At 41.3% G+C, this 23,603-nt stretch overlaps 1 protein-coding gene across 2 annotated transcripts in view; it reads left to right on the top strand.

Moving 5' to 3' along the window:
• irak4 (interleukin-1 receptor-associated kinase 4) overlaps positions 1-23,366 on the top strand; it is a 38,314-nt gene extending 14,948 nt beyond the window's left edge. For both annotated transcript variants that reach the window (XM_055650834.1, XM_055650832.1), the window contains exons 5-12: positions 448-608; positions 12,491-12,564; positions 12,660-12,774; positions 12,898-13,007; positions 16,882-17,065; positions 21,788-21,850; positions 22,510-22,668; positions 22,760-23,366. In XM_055650834.1, coding sequence (XP_055506809.1) covers positions 448-608; positions 12,491-12,564; positions 12,660-12,774; positions 12,898-13,007; positions 16,882-17,065; positions 21,788-21,850; positions 22,510-22,668; positions 22,760-22,801 — 908 coding nt within the window. In that variant the 3' untranslated portion in view covers positions 22,802-23,366. The remainder of the gene's footprint in view (positions 1-447; positions 609-12,490; positions 12,565-12,659; positions 12,775-12,897; positions 13,008-16,881; positions 17,066-21,787; positions 21,851-22,509; positions 22,669-22,759) is intronic.
• Positions 23,367-23,603: the final 237 nt, after the last annotated feature.

Raw genomic sequence — 23,603 nt, 5'->3', positions numbered from 1 at the left:
AAAATGGTGTGGAATCCACAAACAACATTTTTGCATATGTCCCCTGGCGGTCTAGGTGCTGGAGGATGAAGTACAGGCCTAGGTTGACAGCGTCATCCACTGATCTATTGGTCTGGTATGCAAACTGCAGGGGGTCCAGCACAAGATCATTTTGAAACAATATTTTTGAAACAATAATTTCAGGAACTGAACTATGATTATTGCTTCTGCAAATTAGCAATATGTATTAAAAAAAAATCAAATTTGAGCTATTATCTGCTAAATATTAAATATTTTAACTACCTTTCATTACAATGTACAAAGTCTGACAACTGCAATAAGTTAAATGAGGTGGCTATAATAAATACAAGGTTATAGAAAAAGAGGAATTATTGAATCAGATTTTTTAAAGTTGCACATAATGTGTCATTTTGTTGTTTTGCTGATGTTTTGTAATTTGCATTTCAGATCTTCAAAGTTTCAGCTATTATGAATTAATGCAGAAGACTAGTAACTTTGATGGGCGTCCAGTTTCACGTGGTGGCAGTAAGATTGGCGAGGGAGGGTTTGGAGTTGTTTACAGATGTTTCATAAATAACAGACCAGTGGCTGTGAAAAAATTGGCTGGAGTGAGTACAACTTATAGCGTATATTTTAAGAACTTTGTCTTCTATGTTCTCCTGTTGGACTTTCAAAGATCATTAGTTTAAGAAGATTAATTGGGAAATAATACATGATTTATGTAATGCAATGGGCCTGTTTTACAGTGATTAGTAAGTAGGTTGCCTCGTCTAAGTCTTATTTCTGAGTCAAGTCATGAATGCACATCCCACACCAGATCTACATAATAATCTAGTTGGCTCTCGATTGAATGCTGCATTGTCAGACATGTTTCTTTTGGATGTAATAGGAAAATGGAAAAATCTTTTACATTTGATTTCTAAAATGTGGATGCACTTTATGCCATAGAGACTAGCTACTTCTCTTTATCAAACATAAAGGCTCTAGAAATCGGCTATGGAAATTGTGGATGCATTGGTGATAATTTTCCAATGTTCTATAAACTCAGGATCAGTTCCTGTGGATTGGAGGGTAGCTAATGTTATCCCACTTTTTAAGAAAGGCAGGAGAGAGAAAACAGAATTATAGACCAGTTAGCCTGACATCGGTTGTGGGGAAGAAGCTGGTCAATTATAAAAGATGAAATAGCCGCACATTTGGATAGCAGTAACAGGATCTGTCCGAGTCAGCATGGATTTACAAAGGGGGAATCATGCTTGACTTACCTTCTGGAATGTTTTGAGGATGTAACTAGGAAAATGGACAAGGGAGAGCCAGTGGATGTAGTGTACCTGGACTTTCAGAAAGCATTTGATAAGGTCCCACTTAGGAGATTAGTGGGCAAAATTAAGGCACATGGTATTGGGGGTAGAGTGCTGACATGGATAGAAACTTGGTTGGAAGACAGGAAACAAAGAGTAGGGATTAACGGGTCCCTTTCAGAATGGCAGACAGTGACTAGTGGGGTACCACAAGGCTCGGTGCTGGGGCCACAGCTATTTACAATATGCATCAATGATTTGGATGAAGGGATTCAAAGTAACATTAGCAAATTTGCAGATGACACAAAGCTGGGTGGCAGTATGAACTGTGAGGAGGATGCTATGAGAATGCAGGGTGACTTGGACAGGTTGGGGGAGTGGGAAGATGCATGGCAGATGAAGTTTAATGTGGATAAATGTGAGGTTATCCACTTTGGTATCAAAAACAGGAAGGCAGATTACTATCTAAATGGTGTAGTTGGGAAAAGGGGAAGTACAACGGGATCTGGGAGTCCTTGTTCATCAGTCTATGAAAGTAAGCATGCAGGTACAGCAGGCGGTGAAGAAAGCGAATGGCATGTTGGCCTTTATAACAAGAGGAGTCGAGTATAGGAGCAAAGAGGTCCTTCTACAGTTGTACAGGGCACTAGTGAGACCACACCTGGAGTATTGTGTGCAGTTTTGGTCTCCTAATTTGAGGAAGGACATTCTTACTATTGAGGGAGTACAGCATAGGTTTACAAGGTTAATTCCTGGGATGGCGCGACTGTCATATGCTGAGAGAATGGAGCGGCTGGGCTCCATTCCATTGGAGTTTAGAAGGATGACAGGAAATCTTATTGAAACATGTAAGATTGTTAAGGGTTTGGACACGCTAGATGCAGGAAATATGTTCCCGATGTTGGGGGAGTCCAGAACCAGGGGCCACAGTTTACGAATAAGGGGTAAGCCATTTAGAAGGGAGACGAGGAAACACTTTTTCTCACAGAGAGTGTGAGTCTGTGGAATTCTCTGCCTCAGAGGGCGGTGGAGGCAGAGAATTATCTGGATACTTTCAAGAGCGAGCTAGATAGGGCTCTTAAAGATAGCAGAGTCGGGGGATATGGGGAGAAGGCAGGAACGGGGGACTGATTGGGGATGATCAGCCATGATCACATTGAATGGCGATGCTGGCTCGAAGGGCCAAATGGCCTACTCCTGCACCTATTGTCTATTGTCTATACTATTAATATTAGGTGAATGAATTTTCCACATCCTTTAGCAGACTTTTAGTAGATGAGGGCATCAATAAACAGCTTTTATAAGTATATGAAAATATCAATTACAAGTGTAAGTGAGACGTTACAAATACTTCAAGTTGCCATGTGCCAAGAGATGCATTTGTCAATCTCTGCTTCTTCTTCAACCCCTCTTCCTGAATGAGGTTTGTATCTTTTTCTAAAATGCTGGACACTGCAATCTAGACAAATCTACATAACGTCTCATCTTGACCAATTCCTGTCTGCGCTGTATATTGATTTTAGAAAAAACACTACCCTATATCGATGTGATTTTTGTCCATCTTATTCCCAGTCCTCCTCCGCTGTGGCAGTCCAAAGGATTTTTCCAATCGATGATAAATATAAATGTTATGAATGTTAAAAAAATCTTGAGATCAGCTGATTGGCCCTCTTGCCTGTCAATCATCATGATGAAAGTAACGCCCCTTCCGGGGGTGGGGGGCAGGAACTATAAAACCCTGGATGCCTGGACATGAGTCAGTCACTCTGGAAGATAGCGAATGATTGCTTGCCCTGTGCTTGAAACTGAAATCGCAATGGAAATTAAATGAAATGAAAATGAGATGAGGTGTTTAGCCTGCCCTGTGCTTGAAACTGAAATAGCAATGGAAATGAAAATGCGATGAGTTGTTTGGCCTGCCCTGTGCTTAAAAACTGAAATGGCAATGGAAATGAAAATGACATGAGTTGTTTGGCCTCTGTGCTTGAAACTGAAATGGAAAATGAAATGAAATAGAAATGAGATGAGTTGTTTGGCCTGCCCTGTGCTTGAAACTGAAATGGCAATGGAAATGAAATGAGATGAGTTGTTTGACCTGCCTGAAACCACTCATTTCGGCCCACAAGGCCCCTATTAGCCGAGAAACCAGTCCCTTTTGCCCAAAATACCGGTATTAGCCCAGGGAGAGCATTTTGGCCCAAAAGGCCCAGGAAAAGTCCAGCAAAAGTGCCTTTCACTGAGATTTCACTCCGATTTTCTTTTTGTCCCTTCAGCCCATCAGGCCTGTACTAGCCCAGGAAGAGTCCTTTCGGCCCATCAGTAAGTGTTCCCCTAGCAAGTATTAAACCTCACCCCAATATTTTTCTCCCTCCCTTCATTGGCTCCCTGTGAGATCCAGGCCAGGTAGACTTTCCTCCTTCATTGCTGTGATCTGCAGAAATAGATAAAAAATGTCTAAAATTGATTCTCCACCCTCTCCCCCTTCTCTCTCACCTGTTTTGGGCAGAATTTGTGACAGTTTCTGAGCTGCCTGCACACCAGGCCTGAGTGACTGAGCTGCCAGCCCACCAGGCCTGAGTGACTGAGCTGCCAGCCCACCAGTCCTGAGTGACTGAGCTGCCAGCCCACCAGGCCTGAGGGACTGAGCTGCCAGCCCACCAGTCCTGAGTGACTGAGCTGCCAGCCCACCAGTCCTGAGTGACTGAGCTGCCAGCCCACCAGGCCTGTGGGACTGAGCTGCCAGCGCACCAGGCCTGAGTGACTGAGCTGCCAGCCCACCAGGGCTGAGTGACTGAGCTGCCAGCCCACCAGGCCTGAGTGACTGAGCTGCCAGCCCACCAGGGCTGAGTGACTGAGGTGCCAGCCCAAGAATCCATTCGGCCCGCAATGTCCCTACTAGCCCTCTGGAAACCAGCCCCTTCAGCCCACAACACCAATGGTAGCGCTCCAGAAATCCCCCCCACTGGCCAACAATATTGGAATTGGTGGAGAGGTGGAATATTGCGTTGGGGGACCAGCCCTCCTGTGTGAACATGAGACCCAACGGGTCCCACTTGGTCTAGTAGATTCTAAAATGAAACAATTAAGTGTTTTATGCAATAGATTTTGTGCAACACAATTTGTCTAATTTACCAATCATTGAACCATAATATTGCTTTTGGTGGGTAAACTGCGCCTTGTAAATTCATTATGTAGGTCCTGGAAGCTGCTTGTGCTTGAGCTATAAAAAACATATTATTCACAGCCCTCTTTACAGCAATTAGGTGGTTATGAGAGGAGATGGATCCATTGCATCTAACTATTGCATTCATTGCCTTTACTACAGTAATTCACGTTTCATTTAATAGTAAGATTAAACGAGAACTTACCAGTTTGAAGTTTGATCTGTATTTTATGAGGAGTTACGATGAGGGATTACGTGAAGAAGCCCGCTCAGGGCGCAGGTGCGGCATGCTTCCAAGCAGCGGTGTGGAATCACAGACAGACACGTATTTGAAGTAACATAGTAAAGAACAAAGAGACATCAATTTATCGGTTTGATCCATGTAATGAGGGTGGGAGCGGAGGGCACGTAATCCCTCATCGTAACTCCTCATAAAATACAGATCAAACTTCAAACTGGTAAGTTCTCGTTTAATCTTACTATTTTACTTCGGAGTCACGTGAGTGACTTCGTGAAGATTTCAAAGCTCTGTGATTTCAAACCGTGTAACAGTTTATACACTCACTACCGAAAGCTCTTGAGGAAGGAAGTGTTATTGTAATCAACCAATGAATCTGTTTTGAAAACAAAACGGTATTTATTAACAATAACAAAAAAGAAAAAATAGCTCCCCCGGGCTTTAAATTAAACATTTGCAGTTTCTAAAATGCTGACTGCAAATATATCAGGTTCCACCAACGGTTTATTATAAAATGTTCGGAATGTGGCTTCCCGTGACCATCCTGCTTTCTTGAGGATTAAGTCCACAGGCACATCCATTCTGGCCGCCGATGATGTGGATGCTGCCCTGGTGGAATGAGATTTAAACAGATTAATGTTAATTCCAGCAGCTTCCAAAACCTGTTTCAACCACCTTGAAAATGGTTTGACTTGTTACCCTAATGTGGTTTCCTGTGGCTGACCCATAAGGCTCTCTCACTTCCTCTGATGTTATGGGTAGTGTCTATGTAAATATTTATGTGGGTCACCACACACAATCGTGGCTCTAGTGGGTATGCCCGGAATGCCACTAGCGTGTTTGATGTTCCTGGCCTGGACTGTTTTATCAGACCTTGAATAGTGAATGTGATCTGATCCGATGTAGTGTCCATGTTGTCCAGTCGAAGTTTATGTAAGGACTGGACCCTCTGTGCAGATACTAGCGCCATGAGCATGAGTGTTTTTAAAGTCAACTGCTCTAAGCTGAGAGATCTGGCTGGTGGTCTGTCCCGAAGGTATGTTAGTACAACACTGACATCCCAGATTTTTGGATATCTCGGGGTGGGGGGCTTGCTGTTAAATATGCCCCTCATCAGTTTTACCACCAGCGGGATGGGCTCCCATGGCCTGATGTCGCGCAGGTTTGAGGTAATTTGAAAGAGCACTACGTGCTGTGTTGATGGCACTGTAGCTCAAATCTTCACGATGATGTAAGTCTGCCAGGAATTCCAGAACATCCGCTACTGTGGCCGTTTTATAAGCAATCCCGGTTTTCTGGCAGTACGTTTCCCATTTTTTGATGCAGGTTAGGTACTGCCTCTTCGTGGATATCCGTAGGGATGCTGACATGGTGGCGATGGTTTGTTCCGATAGCCCCAGATCCAGGTAAGGTCGGTTTAAAATCTGCAACCCAGGAGATTCATATCTTTGTGGCATGGGTGGCTGATGCCTGATACTGGGTGAGTCAGTAACCCTGGATGACTGGGGAATACCATAGGTGTTTCCACCACCATGTCCTGGAGAATTGGGAACCATGGCTGTGTAGGCCAGTCGGGCACCACCAAAACTCCAGACGCTGAATCCGTCTGGATTTTTCGAAGCACCCGACTAATGAGGCAGAAGGGGGGAAAAGCATAAAACACAAACTTTCCCCAATTTAACGTAAAAGCGTCTACCGCTGCTGCCTCCGGATCTGGTTCCCACGCGACATAGACTGGTAGTTGGTGATTCAGTCTTGATGCAAATAAATCTATATCTGGCTTCCCATATTGCTTTACAATTTTAGCAAATGTTTTAGGATTTAACATCCATTCGATGTTATCATTGAATTTCCGTGACCTGGTGTCCGCCACTATGTTTAGCTTACCTGGTAGATAGGTAGCTGAAAGCCAAATATGTCTTTCGACACACCATTGCCAAATCATATTAACCAATTTGTCGCATGATAAATATTTGATGCCGCCCATATGGTTAATATAAGCCACCACCGTTGTATTATCTATTTCTAATCTAACATGCAAGTGACGCATATCAGACGCATATGCTTTCAAACCATAAAAGGCGCCCAACATTTCCAAAGTGTTAATGCCCAGTGTAGATAGTAATGAGGATTCTGAGTTAGTCCATCTACCACCTGTGCTGGATATGGAGTTAGTTGCTCCCCAGCCTTGAGCACTAGCATCGGTTTGGATTACTAACGTAGGATTAGTGATAACTATAGGACTATAACCATGCCAAATATATTGAATCCACCACTGTAGCTCTGCTATTGCTTCAGGGGGTATAGTCATAATCCGATCATAATGACCTCTGTGCCATTTTAATGCTATTATCTTTGCTCTTTGCAAATTTTGATAGTGCAAAGGTCCAAATTGGATAGCTGGAAATGCTGCTACCATTTTTCCAATTACTGCAGCCACTTGTTGAATAGTTGGCTTTCTCTTTACTTTTAAGTTTTCACATGATTGTGTTATTGCAATCATTTTTTCCCTTGGCATGGTAATCGTCATTTGGACTGAGTTAATTGTGAACCCCAAGTAGTCCATAATTGTGGATGGATTTAACTTGGATTTATCTGGATGTAAGACAAACCCTAGAGTTTCTAGGAGCTGTTTTGTAGCTGATACTGCTGCTACAGCCAATTCCATAGTTTTCCCAACTATGAGGATGTCGTCCAAATATGCCATGACTATATGGTTTTGTTTCCTTAACATTGCCATGGCTGGCTTCAATATTTTAGTGAATAGTCTTGGAGCTGAAGTAAGCCCATTAGGCAGTGCTTTATACTGCCAAAGCTCCCCCATCCAGATAAATTTAAGATATCTGCTATAATCTTTATGTATCGGTACTAGATAGTAAGCATCTTTGAGATCGATGCTGGCCATATAGTATCCTTTGAAAATCAATTGTCTAGCAGTCGCAAATGTTTCCATTTTGAAATGTATATACTTAACAAACACATTCAAGGATGTTAAGTCAATGATGATGCGACATCCACCATCCTTTTTACATTTAGTAAATATATTGGAAACAAATTCCATGGGCTCATGAATAGTTTTTCCTATGACCCCTTTGTTTATAAGCCTTACCAGTTCAGCTTGTCCCTCCAGTTGTTGTTTGTTGGAGAGTACAAATGTCCTCTTAGGCATGTGTTGAACTGGCGGTATACTCGAAATAAACTCAATTTTATAACCTTGAATACTATTAAGTATATATTTATCATCTGTGATCCTCCCCCATGCTTTTGTAAATAAGCGTAACCTTCCCCCTGTTAGTAATTCACCCTTATTCACAATATGCGGGTAGGAACCAGATCCACCTACCTCCATGGTTATTGGCGGGGTTGAGGTTTTCTCTTTTTGGATGTTTTCTGTTGACGAGCTGGCGATGTTGGGGGGAGGCGCATTTTCCAGGGGGTCCGCTGCAGGCCCTGACCTAAAAAAGGTTTCTGGGGATAGTGCGGCCCCAAGCTTTGACCATTCGCATATGGATGATGCCGACTGGTGGATGCAGCGGTGTGCTGCCGCCTTGGTGTTATAAAAAGCTTCGGTACAGGTGCTGGCGGTGTTGCCCTCATGAGGCTAAAGGTTTTCGAAGCCTCCTCCATTTCTTTCAGTTGTTTATTTAAATCTTTTCCAAAAAGAAATGAGTCGGTCTCTACAGTGGGAGCCTTACACAATCCTGCAAATTTAGGATTCAGTGCCGGCCTAATGTTATCTCTCCTGAGATTGTTCAGCTCGTATTGCGTGGTGCACATGAGCGCCAAGACATCCTGTTGATGAGCTGTCATTTCTGTGGTCTCGACTCCCCGTGCGTATGCTGTTATCGCCGCCGTCAGGAGGCGAAGTACCCGCTGGAGTTTGACCTCCTGAGTGCGGATAGGTCCACCCACGTTACCCCATATCTGAGGGTTGAGGCTCTTGACCTTCAGTGCTTCACAGTTATCCGGGGCGATGTGCTCGTCCAGCACTTGGGCGAGCACCTTTTCCTGCAATGGCTTATTTGATAGATGATTTATACTTGCAGCCATTCTAGGTTGCAGTGGTGCTCCAACCCGTGGGGTAGCAACGAATCGTGTTACTACCCCTAGCAGCTCTTCCTGCACACCCTGCTCTTTGTCGGTACCTTCCGCCTGCCCCATATTCAGACCAGCCTGCTCCTGGTCACCGATGCTGACCTCCCAGTCCTGGTCCGAGGTCGCAAAGGGGGGTGCCGGACTCAGCACCATGGAGGGGGCGCCTGTCCTGTCTGACCGAGAGCGCTGCTGCTCCCGGTAGACCATCCCCTCCAGCAGCTGCATGATGCTGCTTAAGCGGCTGTCTCTCCCCAGCTTGGGGGTGGACATGTCCTCCTCCGACGAATCGGAATCGACCGGCCGGTTAGTTTTACAGGTGGCTTTCCCAGCCCGCCGTGTAGGCTCTGGCGTGACTGGGCCCGGCTCGGTCTGAGGAATCTCAAACTGCTGTTCCAGCGGTAGAGCCGCTGGCTGCTGCCCCGCTGGAATAGACTCCTCTGGCGGAGTTAAAGCTCGGGCAGCTCTGGTCGCGAGTTTCTTGCGTTGGGACATGTTTTCCTGAAACAAAAACCAACTCCTACTCGCTCCGTTCCCAACGCACCCTTCACTTACCTGAAAGTGCGCTTTTAAAGTGCAGCTGGAGAGCCTGACTCCAGCTGCCGCCGCTGTTGCACTTGCTGGCGTAATGCCGCACCTGCGCCCTGAGCGGGCTTCTTCACGAAGTCACTCACGTGACTCCGAAGTAAAATTAAGTTATAGCCACTCACTGTCATGGAACAGAAAGAAACTCAAGTAAGCAAACAGTAACAGTCCACTGCAAAGGGGAACAAAACACATTAATATCCCTTTGCTCTTAACATATAAAATAAATAATTGGTGCATTATACCATTGCTTTTCAAATTAATTTAAATCAGCAATTTTATTGGGATTTATTAAATCCAACTGGAGAGATTCATTGTTAAAAACAAACGTGTACATTTTATTTTAAGGATGAACACTGTGTAAGTGAGCTATGAGCAACAGTCTCATGTTTGCCAACAATATAAATTGCTGACCTATGTGATGCTAAAGTTGATTATTCCATAGAATTACCTAATATCTGTAAATTTGTATCTGTTTTATTTTGAAGTACTTTACATTTGAGATACAGCATGGAAACAATCCCTTCGGCCCACCATATGCATGTTGACCATTCACACGGGTTCTATGGTATTCCATTTTCTCATCCACTCCCTGCATATTAAGGACCATTTATAGAGGCCAAGTAACCTACAAACCTGCACGTCTTTGGGATGTGGATGGAAATTGGAGTCCCTGGAGGAAACCCATGTGATCACAGGAAGAACGTGCAGGATTGAACCAGTGTATCTGGCAATGGCTGTTCTACCAGCTGCACCCCTTCAGTGATATTTAGTTATATTTGTTTCAGCTCAACATAACATTTTATTTTCTCTTGTTTTTGAGTACACTTTCAAATATACCTATTTTAGACTAAATGTAGATTCCTAATCAGACTCATTTATATGGCTTTGTTTGTGCATCAAAAAACAGGACTTTATGTATGTGTAAACAATAGTAAGGATTAATTTAAATTCAGCATCTGGTCAAAATTAAAGATAAATGTTTGGGGAGGAATGACCAAGCATGCCTAACTAAATATAATGAGGAAAAGAATTTCAATACACTTTAAGATATTTCTTACATCTTCAGAACAAGTTGCGTTGAAGATGTAAGAGACATTGTTGAAGTATATTGAGATTCTGCAATATTTGAAATGCATCTGTCAATTTCTGCTCATTATGGTCCCACAAGCACCAGTCTGATAGTGTCTAAATAGACACTAGACAGTCGATCTGTCCGAGATAAAGGAAAGACAGCACCTCAATGCATAAAGCACAACATTGATATTACAAAGACTCATGTAAAACATGTTGAAGGGCATCAAACATGCTGCATATTACTTAATTTGTTATTTATGCAGAATGATTGAAGCAAACAAGAAAATAAAGCAGGAGTTGGCCACAGGCCTTCCCTGCCATTTGATATGATCATTGCTGAACTATGCTGACCTCAATTTCATATCTGTGTGAGGTCTTTATATCCCTCAATTACTCAATCTTCCAAATATATGTTTCCGTCTTAAATACATTTAATAATTTGGCCTCCACCACCCTTGGAGAGGGGAGAGGGTGAATTCCAGCCATCACGCACATGCATCTCAGTTTTAAATTACTGGCACTTAGTTTGCAGCCATTACCCCTCATTCTTGACTCTCCCAGTTAAGAAAAAATCTCAACATCTATCCTATCAAGCCCTCTTAGGCTCTTAGGTTTGAATAAGGTCACTCCTGATTCATCAAAGCCTCAAGGAGTACCCACCCAAAAAAGATCCCAAGGAGATTTCTCAACTGTGAGCAGCATCTAAGCAAGAAATGTAATAAACTGTGCTTCACTTGGAGAATGATCACCTGTCCTAAAACTCCAGCTCAGGGAATAGTGGCATGTCTCCATTTTTTTCACACAGAGAGTGGTGAATCTCTGGAACTCTCTGCCACAGAGGGTAGTTGAGGCCAGTTCATTGGCTATATTTAAGAGGGAGTTAGATGTGGCCCTTGTGGCTAAGGGGATCAGGGGGTATGGAGAGAAGGCAGGTACGGGATACTGAGTTGGATGATCAGCCATGATCATATTGAATGGCGGTGCAGGCTCGAAGGGCCGAATGGCCTACTCCTGCACCTAATTTCTATGTTTCTATCTAACTGGATCAGTGGCAACTTGCTTCTGGATGCTTTCTTGGACAGTGGCTGTCCATCCTGGTGCCCAAGTTCAGTGAGTTAAATCTGCTCCAGGTCTTCAGGATCTGCCTCATAGCTTTCGCTGAGTGAATGCTCTCTTGGTGTGAGCTGTTTTTAAAAAAAATACCCAGTTCTTGTTCTGGTGCTATTTAGTTAATCTTTTTTTCACTCCTTCACTGCTGACTTCTTGTTCCAGCTTTGTTGATCTGCAATTTGTCAGGCCTCAAATGCACACTTCCTGAATATTTCTAGCAATTCCAATTCCAATTCAGATTTCTAGTATATGCAGATTTTGTTTGTTTAATAAATTCTTCACAACCTCCTGACCTTTATTTAGCATTGAATCAGTGTCACAAAAAAAAGCATAAAAAATGGTTTAATGCCACTGTTATTTGCAGAGCATTTATGTCTTTAATCACCTGCCATATTGCCGACATATCAAAATGATTTTATTTGTTGATTGCAAAGCATTATAGAATTTCCTCGTTATTGAAGGTGCCATGTAAAGCCAAGTCTTTCTTCCAGAGCTCTCACAGGATAATCCAATATTTGGGAAAATAAGTGGTAAAATAAAACATTTAAAATGAGCAGGTACAAATTGTTCTAACAACACAAGGTGAACGAATGATGTTGTATCGGAAGGAACTGCAGATGCTGATTTACACTGAAGATAGACATAAAATGCTGGAGTAACGCAGCATCTCTGGAGAAAAGGAATGTAGACCCAAAACATCACCTATTTCTCCAGAGATGTTGCCTGACCTGCTGAGTTATTCCAACTTTTTGTGTCTGTCTTCGAAAGTACTATGCTGTTCATGTAAAGACAGTTATATTTTCTTCAATAAAATAAAATGCCAGCTTTTTCATCCCTTTGATGTGTAAAGGATTGTGAAAATCTATGCTAGAACTGAGTTATCAACTGATTATAAACTTCATCTTGTTTTTTTTTCCCCCACAGACAGAACGTCACCAAAATATCAGTCCTGACGAGCTCAAGCGCCAGTTCCTTCAAGAAGTTAAAACATTAGCGAAGTATGTCCAGTTTCGACAAATAGTTGTTGCTACTTTTATTAGTCTCTAAGAATATTTTTTAACTTGATGATAACTCTGGCATAACACATTTCCAGATGTAAACATGAAAATTTGGTCGAGTTATTTGGTTTCTCCAATGATTGGGAACATCCCTGCCTGGTTTACGATTACATGCCCAATGGGTCATTGCTGGACAGATTAGCATGTCGGGTAACTACATTTATACTTCATAAAAGTCACAACATGGTGATCTTTGTATTAGTTTTGATTGATTTACAATGGCGTTCATTTATTGATAGTTAATTAATATAGTTAATTCTTAAACATTTTCAGGATAAGACACCTCCAATTTCATGGCACACAAGATGCAGTATTGCTTTGGGTACAGCTAATGGGTTAAAATACCTACATGAAAATAATCATATTCATCGTGATGTAAAAAGGTAACAAATATCTTTAATGTTTTTAACGTTTCTTTGTGTTTCCTGTGTTGTATCTATGATATTTTCTTATCATTAGATGGCTTGGAAAAGTACTAACTGAAGAAATCATTGATTATTATCCAAGTTTTCCATAACAAAAAGACATTCACTGATTTTTTTAATCAGTGTGCAATTTCTAGCAAATCAATCCAAAAGCAAAATACTGCAGATGTTGGAAATTTGAAATAAAACAGAAAATGCTGGAAATAATCAACAGATCAGGCATTATCTGGGCAGGGGAAAACTGGGTTAACATTTCATGTCAGTGACCTCTAGAATCATACAGCACGGAAACAGGCCCTTCGGCCCAACTTGCCAATGCTGACCAAGATGCCATATCTACCCATACTTAGCTAGTCCCACCTGCCCATGTTTAATGCATATCCCTGTGAACCTTTCTTTTCAATGTACCTATCCAAATATCTTTTCTTTGTTGTTTTAGTACCTGCCTCAACTACCACCTGAAAAGGTGTTCCGGCCCAAAACATCACCTATTCTTTTTCTCCAGTGCCGTTGCCCGACCCACTGAGTTACTCCAGCATTTTGTGTCTGTCTTCAGAATAAACCAACATCTGCAGTTCCTTCCGATACATACCTCATCTGGCAGCTTGTTCCACCACCCACTGTGTGAAAAACCAGCTCCTCACGTTACTATTAAATCTTTCCCCTCTCACTTTAAACTTATGTCCTTTGGTTCTTAATTCCCCTACACTGGGTAAAAGACTGTGCATTCATCCTTTCTATTTCCCCCTGATGATTCTATACACCTCTATAAAACCACTCACCATCCTCCTGCTCTCCAAAGAATAAAGTCCTAGCCTGCTAAACCTCTTCCTATAGTTCAGGCACTCAAGTCCTTTCAACATCCTCATAAATCTTCTCTGCACTCTTTCCAGATAACGACATTGTTCCTATAGCGGGGTCACCAAAACTGAACACACATACACTAAATGCTACTTCGCCAACATCTTGCACAATTGATACATAACATAACAACTTTTATACTCAATTCCTTGACTGATGGAGGCCAGTGTACCAAAAGTCTTCTTGACCACCCTTTTTACCTGTCATGCCACTTTAAGGGAAGTATGTACCTACACACCTAGTCTGTACTCTGCTCTACAACACTCCCCAGGGCCCCGTGAAGGTCCAAATATCACCTCACTGAAGTCTGCAAACTTACTAATCATGCTTTGTATATTCTCATTCAAATCGTTGATAATCCACAAACAGCAATGGGTCCAGCACCGATTCCTAAGGCATACCACTGGGAAACAACCTTCTATCATCACCATCTGCTTCCTTCCATGACACCAATTCTCTATCCAGATAGTTAGCTCAACCTGGATCCCATGTGATCTAACCGTCCAGAACAGATTTATCAAGTACCTTGCTGAGGTTCATACAGACAATGTCTATGGCTTTGCCGTCATCAACCTTTTTGGTTACTTCTTAAAAAAACTCAATTTGATTCATCTGAACAAATTTATAATTTTAACTTTTTATTAGCATTATGCTCTTATCATTTTATTATATCATTTCAGTATTTGTAATTGTTTTAATTATACTCTAACATCATAGAAGAAATGAACCAATTATATATAAATGTAACAAGTTAAAACAAAGATAGATACAGTGAACTGCAGATGCCGGTTTACAAAAAAGACACACAGCGCTGGAGTAACTCAGCGGGTCAGGCAGCATCTCTGAAGAACATGGTCTGAAGAAGAGTCCCAATCCAAAATATCGCCTATTTATGTTCTCCAGAGATACTGCTTGACCCGCTGTGTTACTCCAGCATCTTGTGTCTTTTTAAGTTAACACAAACATTGGATTGGGAACAGATGTTTATCATAGATTAACATTGTAGAAGGTAAGGATCATGGACCAGTTAGGCAGTTTATTTGGAGGGTAAAGGGCCTGTCCCACTGAGCTTCATTTGCGCTTCATTTACGCAACATCATTTACGCGTCACGACGTGCGCATGGCGTGCATTATGCCCGCATAGCGCGTGCCGAGGCGTGGTGGCGTAGGCAGTAGCGCGCGGCACCCCAGGATTTTGGGATTCTCAAAATTCTCGTGTGCCACCTGTGTGACGCACAAATGACACCCAAGTGGGACAGGCCCTTAAGTAAAATGGGAAATTGGGGATTAGTAATTTCAGTGTGGGAGCAAGTTGTCACATCTTAGAAGAGCAGATGGCAATGGTGTGAGGTTGCAACAGCATCGGGATGCAAAGTGAGAATTAATGTGGCGGGTCTGTACAGTGTGGTGTGAGCCAGGATGAGGTTAAATCATTTCACCTATCTGGCATTCCTGCCCTGTGCTATGAAGACTATTTTGTTCCAGGTATGTTTAGTTTCTAGAAACAGTTCACAAGTTATAGGAGTAGAATTGGGGCATTTGGTCCATCGAGTCTACTCCGCCATTCAATCATGGCTGTTCTCTGCCTCCTAATCCCATTTTCCTGCCTTCTCCCCATAACCCTTGATACCCGTTCTAATCAAGTAATTGTCTGTCTCTGCCCTAAAAATATCCACTGACTTGGCCTCCACAGCCCTCTGTGGCAATGGTTTCCACAGATTAACTACCCTCTGACTAACAAAGTTCCTCCTCACTTCCTTTCTAAAAGAGTACCGTTTAATTCTGAGGCTCTGACCTCTCGTCCTAGACACTCCCACCAATGGAGACATCTTTTCCACATCCACTCTATCTATGTCTTTCATTATTCTGTAAATTTCAATGAGGTCCCCCCTCAACCTTCTAAACTCCACCGAGTATAGGCCCAGTGCTATCAAACACTCATCTTATGCTAGCCCACTCATTCCTGGAATAATTATTGTAAACCTCCACTGGACCCTCTCCAGAGCCAGCACATCCTTCCTCGGGTATGGGGCCCAGATTTGCTCAGAGTACTCCAAATGCAGCCAAACCAACGCCTTATAGAGCCTCAGCATTACATCTCTGTTGTTAATTTGATAGGTAATTCCAAACTGAACATTGAAAGGGGAGTAATGTATTCCTATGCTCCCTGACAAAGAGGTTGCCATGTATTTGTCAATTAAATCTCAGAATGACAAAGAGACAATTATTTTGATATTTAATTTGGGGCAAAAAAACTGATTTTGAATTCCTAGGCATGAAAAAGTTGAACAGGGATATGATATTAAAATAAGTGAACCAAAATATGTTGGTGAAATGGGAGCCAAAGGAATTAGAGGAAAAAAACCGTAAAGAATCCACATTTAAATCTCAATGCTCACTTCCATACACACTCAGACTTTTTTCCAGATGCACCCAACCCATTAGGTTAAAATGGTAGGCAAACATGTATGTTTGTATGGAAGCATACATGTATGTATATCACTAGATATTAGTTCTCTGTTGATATATGTGGAGGTGTCCTCCTTCCTAAAGATGATAAGATGAAATAAATGTTTTACATTGATTGCAGATGGGGAGAGAAAGCTGGGAAAGTGGTGAGGGTGGGACAAAGCCTGGCAAGATAGGTATTTACAAGTGAGGGGGTTTTGATTGTAATATGAGTAGACAACGGCTAGAGATGAAAAAGAGCGAAAAGGGTGCCAGACAGAGAGGAAGAGTGAAATGTAAAGCCAGAAGAATAGAAAGGTGGAAGGGAAAGGGGGTGTGGGTGGAAAGTGGTGGGATAATGAGAACAATTGTTGTGCATCATTTATCAGATCAGCTATTATAATATTTATTTTGAAATACCCTTTGAACAATACGAAACATGCAATCACAGAAATTAAAAATTGTCTTTCTTGAAGAAGTTGAAGTATCTCAGAAATTGTTTATTGATCATTTTGTTTTTCAGTGGAAATATCTTGTTGGATGCTTTGTTTGTTCCTAAAATTTCAGACTTTGGACTTACTCGGGCTTCAACACAATTAGCACAGACTGTGTTAACAGATAAAATTGTAGGCACAACTGCATACATGGCTCCAGAAGCTTTACGTGGGGAGATTACACCAAAGTCAGATATTTTTAGCTTTGGAGTGGTAGGTACTTGAGTTTTTTTTTCCTACCTGACTGAACGATCGAATAAAGTGAAAAAATATTACACAGAAGCTTCAGTGAATCATGTCTGCACCAGTCCTGGAAGAGTGACCTAACCTAACTGATCTTAAAGATAATAAGAGGTTCCGTCTTTATCTTCCCTTTGTTCAGTGAATTCCAGACCCGTTCCATTCTCAGAGTGAAAGAAAATGTCTGCTTGATTCCCCTCTAATCCTGAGCATTAATATCTCAGATGGCCAGTACTGGGTCCAGCACATAGATGTAATCACAAAGCAGGCACGCTAGAGCAACAACATTTTTAGAAGGTTAAAGAGATTTGGCATGTTACCTTCTGACCTCTAACCTTCTACCGATGCACTGTAAAATAGATCCTGACTTGTTGCCTGATGGCCTAGTGGCAATATCAACATAGATGAACACAAAAGACTCCAAAGAATGATGGACTCGGTCAAGTCCATTACAGTCACTGTATGCTATTAAAAGTGCTGCATCTAACATCAGGCATCCCCACCATTCCAGCCATGCCCTATTTTAATTTAGTTCAGAGAGACAGCGTGGTAACGGTTCCTTCGACCCACCGAGTCCACAACGGCCAATGATCATCCATACGCTTGTTCTATCCTACACACTAGGGGTACCAGAGACAATTTACAGAAGCCAATTAACCTACAAACCTGCAAGTCTTTTGGAAATGTGGGAGGAAACCGGGGCACCCGGAGAAAACCCACATGGTCACAGGGAGAATGTGCAGACTCCATACAGACAGCATCCAAGGTCAAGATCGAACCTGGGTGTCTGGCGAATCAGGAACAGCTACTTTCCTACAACCGTCAGGTTCTTGAGCTAATCTGCACAACCTTAAAACCATTATCTTGGAAATGGAGCAGTGTAGGCCACATCCTGAACTACCACGGACTTGTTTTCTAATTGTTGTTTACACTAATGCCTTGTTTTGTGCACAGTTTTTATTTTCATTGTCTTGTTTAATTTTTATATGATTTTTATACAATGTGTTCCTGCGTTGTCATCGCCTATGTGCTTTGTGCTATCTCACAGTACTTGTGCATATGACAATAAACTCAACTTGACTTACCATTTACCTTAAATTTCAGCCCCTTTTACAGTGCCCTCCAGAATGTTTGGGACAAAGACCCATCGTTTATTTATTTGCCTCAGTACTCTACAATTTGAGATTTGTAATATAAAAAAATCACATGTGGTTAAAGTGCACATTGTCAGATTTTAATAAAGGCCATTTTTATACATTTTGGTTTCACCATGTAGACATTTCAGCAGTGTTTATATTTATACATAATCCCCCCATTTCAGGGCACTATAATGTTTGGGACACAGCAATGTAATGTAAATGAAAGTAGTCATGTTTAGTATTTTGTTGTATTCCCTTTGCATGCAATGACTGCTTGAAGTCTGTGATTCATGGACATCACCAGTTGCTGGGTGTTCTCTTGTGATGCTCTGGTGATGCTCTAGTTGAAGAATTGACAATTGGGTTCAGATTGATTGACTTGGCCAATCAAGAATTGACCATTTTTTAGCTTTGAAAAACTCCTTTGTTGCTTTAGCAATGTTTGGGATCATTGACTTGCTATAGAATGAACCGCCGGACAATGGGTTTTGTGGCATTTGTTTAGAGTAGATAGGATACGTCTATACACTTCAGCATTCATTGTGCTACTACCATCAGCAGTAGTATCATCAATGAGGATGTGAGCCAGTACCTTCAGCAGCCATACATGCCCAGGCCATAACACCCCCACCACCGTGTTTCTCAGATGAGGTGGTATGCTTTGGATCTTGGGCAGTTCCTTCTCTCCTCTATACTTTGCTCTTGCCATCACTATCATATGTTAATCTTCGTCTCATGTGTCCACAAGACCTTTTTCCAGAACTGTGGTTGCTCTTTTAAGTACTTCTTGGCAAACTAACCTGGCCATCCTTTTTTTGCGGCTAACCAGTAGTTTGCATCTTGCAGGGTAGCCTCTGTATTTCTGTTCATGAAGTCGTCTGCGGACAGTGGTCATTGACAAATCCACTCCTGAAGAGTGGTTCTGATCTGTCGGGCAAGTGTTTGGGGATTTTTCTTTATTATTGAGAGAATTCTGTCATCAACTGTGGAGGTCTTCCTTGGCTTGTCAGTCCCTTTGCGATTAGTAAGCTCACCAGTGCTCTCTTTCTTCTTAATGATGTTCCAAAGTTGATTTTGGTAAGACTAAGGTTTGGCTGATGTCTCCAACAATTTTATTCTTGTTTCTCAGTCTCATAAAGGCTTCTTTGACTTTCATTGGCACAACTTTGGGCCTCATGTTGATAAACAGCAATAAAAGTTTCCAAAGGTGATGGAAAGACTGGAGGAAAGACTATGTGCTGAGAGCTCTCTTATATCTGCATTAAGGAGGCAATTAAACACACGTGAGCAATTACAAACGCCTGTGAAGCCATGTGTTCCATACATTATGGTGCCCTGAAATGGGGGGACTTTGTATAAACACTTGTAATTTCTACATAATGAAACCAATATGTATATAAATGGCCTTTATTAAAATCTGACAATGTGTACTTTAACCACGCGATTTTTTCTATTACAAATCTCAAACTGTGGAGTACAGAGGCAAATAAATAAATGATGGGTCTTTGTCCCAAAAATTATGGAGGGCACTGTACTTCTCTTTCTACTTGACCCATTGCTGGTAAAAACAGCATCCACAGCTTATTACCTGCAGATTCTATTTTTCCATACTTTCCTGGCCTTCATGCCATTTCTAGAAACAATAATGTTTCTGAGGCGGCATAGTGGCGTATCACAGTGCCAGAAACCTGGATTTGATCCTGACCATGGGTGATGTCTGCATGGAGTTTGCAATGAAAGCTGTATTTCCTGTGACTGCATGGGTTTCCTATGTCCCAAATTTGTGCAGGATTTTAGGTTAATTGGCCTATGTAAATTGTCCCTAATGTGTTGGGACTGAAGAGGAAAGTGGAATAACATAGCGCTGGTGTGAACTTGGTGGTGTGGTTGGTGTAGACTTGGTGGGCACAATGACCTGTTTCCATACTATATCTTTCAATCAAGGTCAATGGCCAGGTATTTCCCCGATTAGGGATGTGCTTTAAGTTTGTTAATGATGCTTTATCCCCATCTTCACAAACGGGCACTCCTGCCCTGGTTGATTATGTAAAATCCACAAATGTGTAGGTTTATTTCCTGTATTAATGAAATGTTCAAAGGTTATGAGGTTAAAAGCCATAAAAATTATATTCTTAAAAGTTTAATGTTATTAATGAATAAATGATATTCCTCTTTTAAATTATAAAAGGAAAAAAAGTAATGTTCACTGTAATTATTTTCACAGTATTCAATGTTTATTCACTTCAAATTTATTTTATATAAGGTTTGCATAATGCAGAAATGAGAAAGGCATCTTACATTATGCTTATAAAAATGGTAGTTGTAAATATCACATTTAGGAGGGTCAATTAGTGTGAAAAGATTGACACAAGTGGAACATTGAGTTGTAATTGCCCAGTTGTGACAAATAATACATTTAATTTGAATTTAAAAAGATAGGAGTACTGAAATCATTAATGATTTAAATGAAGGGATTAAAAGTAACATTAGCAAATTTGCAGATGACACAAAGCTGGGTGGTAGTGTGAACTGTGAGAAGGATGCTATGAGGATGCAGGGTGACTTGGACAGGTTGGGTGAGTGGGTATACGGATGGTAGATGCAGTTTAATGTGGATAAATGTGAGGTTATCCACTTTGGTGGCAAAACAGGAAGGCAGATTATTATCTGAATGGTGTCAAGATGGGAAAAGGGGAAAGTATAACAAAATCTGGGGGTCCTTGTACATCAGTCACTGAAAGGAAGCATGCGGGTACAGCAGGCAAGAAAGCGAGTGGCATGTTGGCCTTCATTACAAGAGTATATGAGCAAAGAGGTTCTTCTGCAGTTGTACAGAGCCCTAGTGAGACCACACCTGGAGTATTGTGTGCAGTTTTGGTCTCCAAATTTGAGGAAGGACATTCTTGCTATTGAGGGAGTTCACAAGGTTAATTCCCGGGATGGCGGGACTGTCATATGTTGATAGAGTGGAGTGGCTGGGCTTGTATACTCTGGAATTTAGAAGGATGAGAGGTTATATTATTGAAACATATACGATTATTAAGGGTTTGGATACGCTGGACGCAGGAAACATGTTCCCGATGTTGGGTGTCCAGAACCAGGGGCCACAGTTAAGAATAAGGGGTAAGCCATTTAGAACGGAGATGAAGAAAAATGTTTTCACACAGAGGGTTGTGAATCTGTGGAATTCTCTGCCTCAGAAGGCAATAGAGGCCAATTCTCTGTATGCTTTCAAGAGAGAGTTGGATCAAGCTCTTAAAAATAGCTGTCAGGGGATATGGGGAAAAGGCAGGAATGGGTACTGAGTGTGGATGATCAGCCATGATCACAGTGAATGGTGGTGCTGGCTCGAAGGGCCAAATGGCCTACTCCTGCACCTATTGTCTATTGTCTACATAAGAGTTTTTTTCCATTGGTTTTCCATGTTTCCTCTTCATTTCCTAGATAGTAATCAAGCAAGACTAAAACTAACCAATGTTGGCAAATGTAGATTTAGCATATTCCAGAACACTGTGAAAAATGTGTATGACTGTGCCTTTCTCCTCCTTGCATATAGGTCTTACTGGAAATATTAACAGGACTTAAAGCAGTTGATGAGCATCGTGAACCACAGCTATTGGTAATACAATACTCCAATTTTTAAACTTTCAGAGTGCTGTTGTAATTTAGGCTGATGTTCAGTCTAATGTGGGGAAAATGAATTCATTGTGGGAAACGTTGTTCTTTCTTTTTGGATTGTACAGTGATACTGTACTTAGTGCAACTGTCTCACAACCTCCGCTACTTGGGTTTAATTCTGACCTCTGGTACTGACTGTGTGGAATTTGCACATTCTCCCTATACCCAAGTAGGTTTGTCCTGCATGTTTCAGATTTCTTCCTCATCTCAAAGACCTGGTTGTGAGATTAATTGGTTACTGTAAATTATCCCCAATGTAGGTGGCAAGTGTATGAATCATATGTGTGAGAAACTCAATAAGTAAATAAATTGGAGAGATGAGATTGCTTTGAGAGCAGGTACAGTTTCAATGAGTCCATGGAGCCTCCTGTATTGTGAGGAAATATAAAGCTTATTTCAATGGCCTTGGTGCAATGGTACGCTTGCAGACTGTTGTTACATTTTCTGAATAAAATATAAATCAACTGCCCATGGTGTTATATTGAATTACATTTGATATTCACCTGTATTAGTATAACATTTTATTTGCACCAGTTAGTGTAATCATTCTTTTAAAAGCAAGAAATATATCTGAGTTTCACTTTATCTTGAATCCGAAAGCTTGATATCAAGGAAGAAATAGATGATGAAGAAAAGACAATTGAAGATTATGTTGACAAAAAGATGCAAGACTGGGACTCTATGGGAATTAAGAAAATGTATTTAACGGCAAGGCAGTGTTTAAATGAAAAGAAGAACAAGAGACCAGATATTACAGAGGTATGTACTACCGATGCATCTATTCAGGATAATGGCTCCATAGCTGTTTTAAATATTAAATATTAAAACATAATTTCTCATTCTTTTGCAGGTGTATAATTCATTGAAACGAATTTATCCAGTCACTTCATAATGAGTTGAAGCTGGAATCCTCATTTACAGGTCACAGGAAAAATATTATTCAGTGCACAATGTAAACTTTGCATTTTTGATATATCCAGAGTATTCTTGATAAACGTTTACTGCTTATAGGTCTGCACATTCCGTGCACCATATATTCAGAATAAAAATTCTCATTATTAACAAAAATGAACAAATTATACAATGTGTTATCTTTGATCCCAATTCATTGTCTTCACTGATCCTATTGCTGGAGAAATATAATTTTGTTTATATAACACGTGATACCCTCTTGATAAGGAACTCTTTGATATGTTGTTTTACTTTTTGTAAATTATAGGATTATCTGTACAGATCTATAATGCTATGCTAACCTCAAAGACACAAGGGAGGTAAAGAGCACGTATTGCCTAGGTTTTGAAGGCTACAGGCCAAGTGCTGGAAGGTGGGATTAATGCAAATGGGAGCCTACTGATCATCATAGACATTGTGGGCTGAATGGCCACCATCTCTATAAAGTACCTGAATATGCACTTGGAGCTCTTGTAAGCCTACCAATAAAGTGCATATAGATGGGATTAGGTTGTCAAATCTTTACCGAGTCAAACAGACACAGGTGGTCAAATGGTCTCCTGGGTCATTATTTTCTGGGATTCTTTGAATCGATGTCAGGTTTCACTTAAGGAGCATGCTGCACATTAATTTCCCAATGTTTTGCACAAAGGTTCAATTCCCTATTGATAATTGAATCATCCACAATAATCATTGCAAAAGTCCATACACCATATGTCTAAAGTTCAACTCAGCTTGCATTC

The sequence above is a fragment of the Leucoraja erinacea genome, chromosome 19 (genome assembly GCF_028641065.1).
Source record: "Leucoraja erinacea ecotype New England chromosome 19, Leri_hhj_1, whole genome shotgun sequence".
In the NCBI taxonomy this organism is placed as follows: Eukaryota; Metazoa; Chordata; class Chondrichthyes; order Rajiformes; family Rajidae; genus Leucoraja; species Leucoraja erinaceus.
Note: the sequence above shows the minus strand (reverse complement) of the source record. Positions and strands in the feature narration are given on the sequence as shown.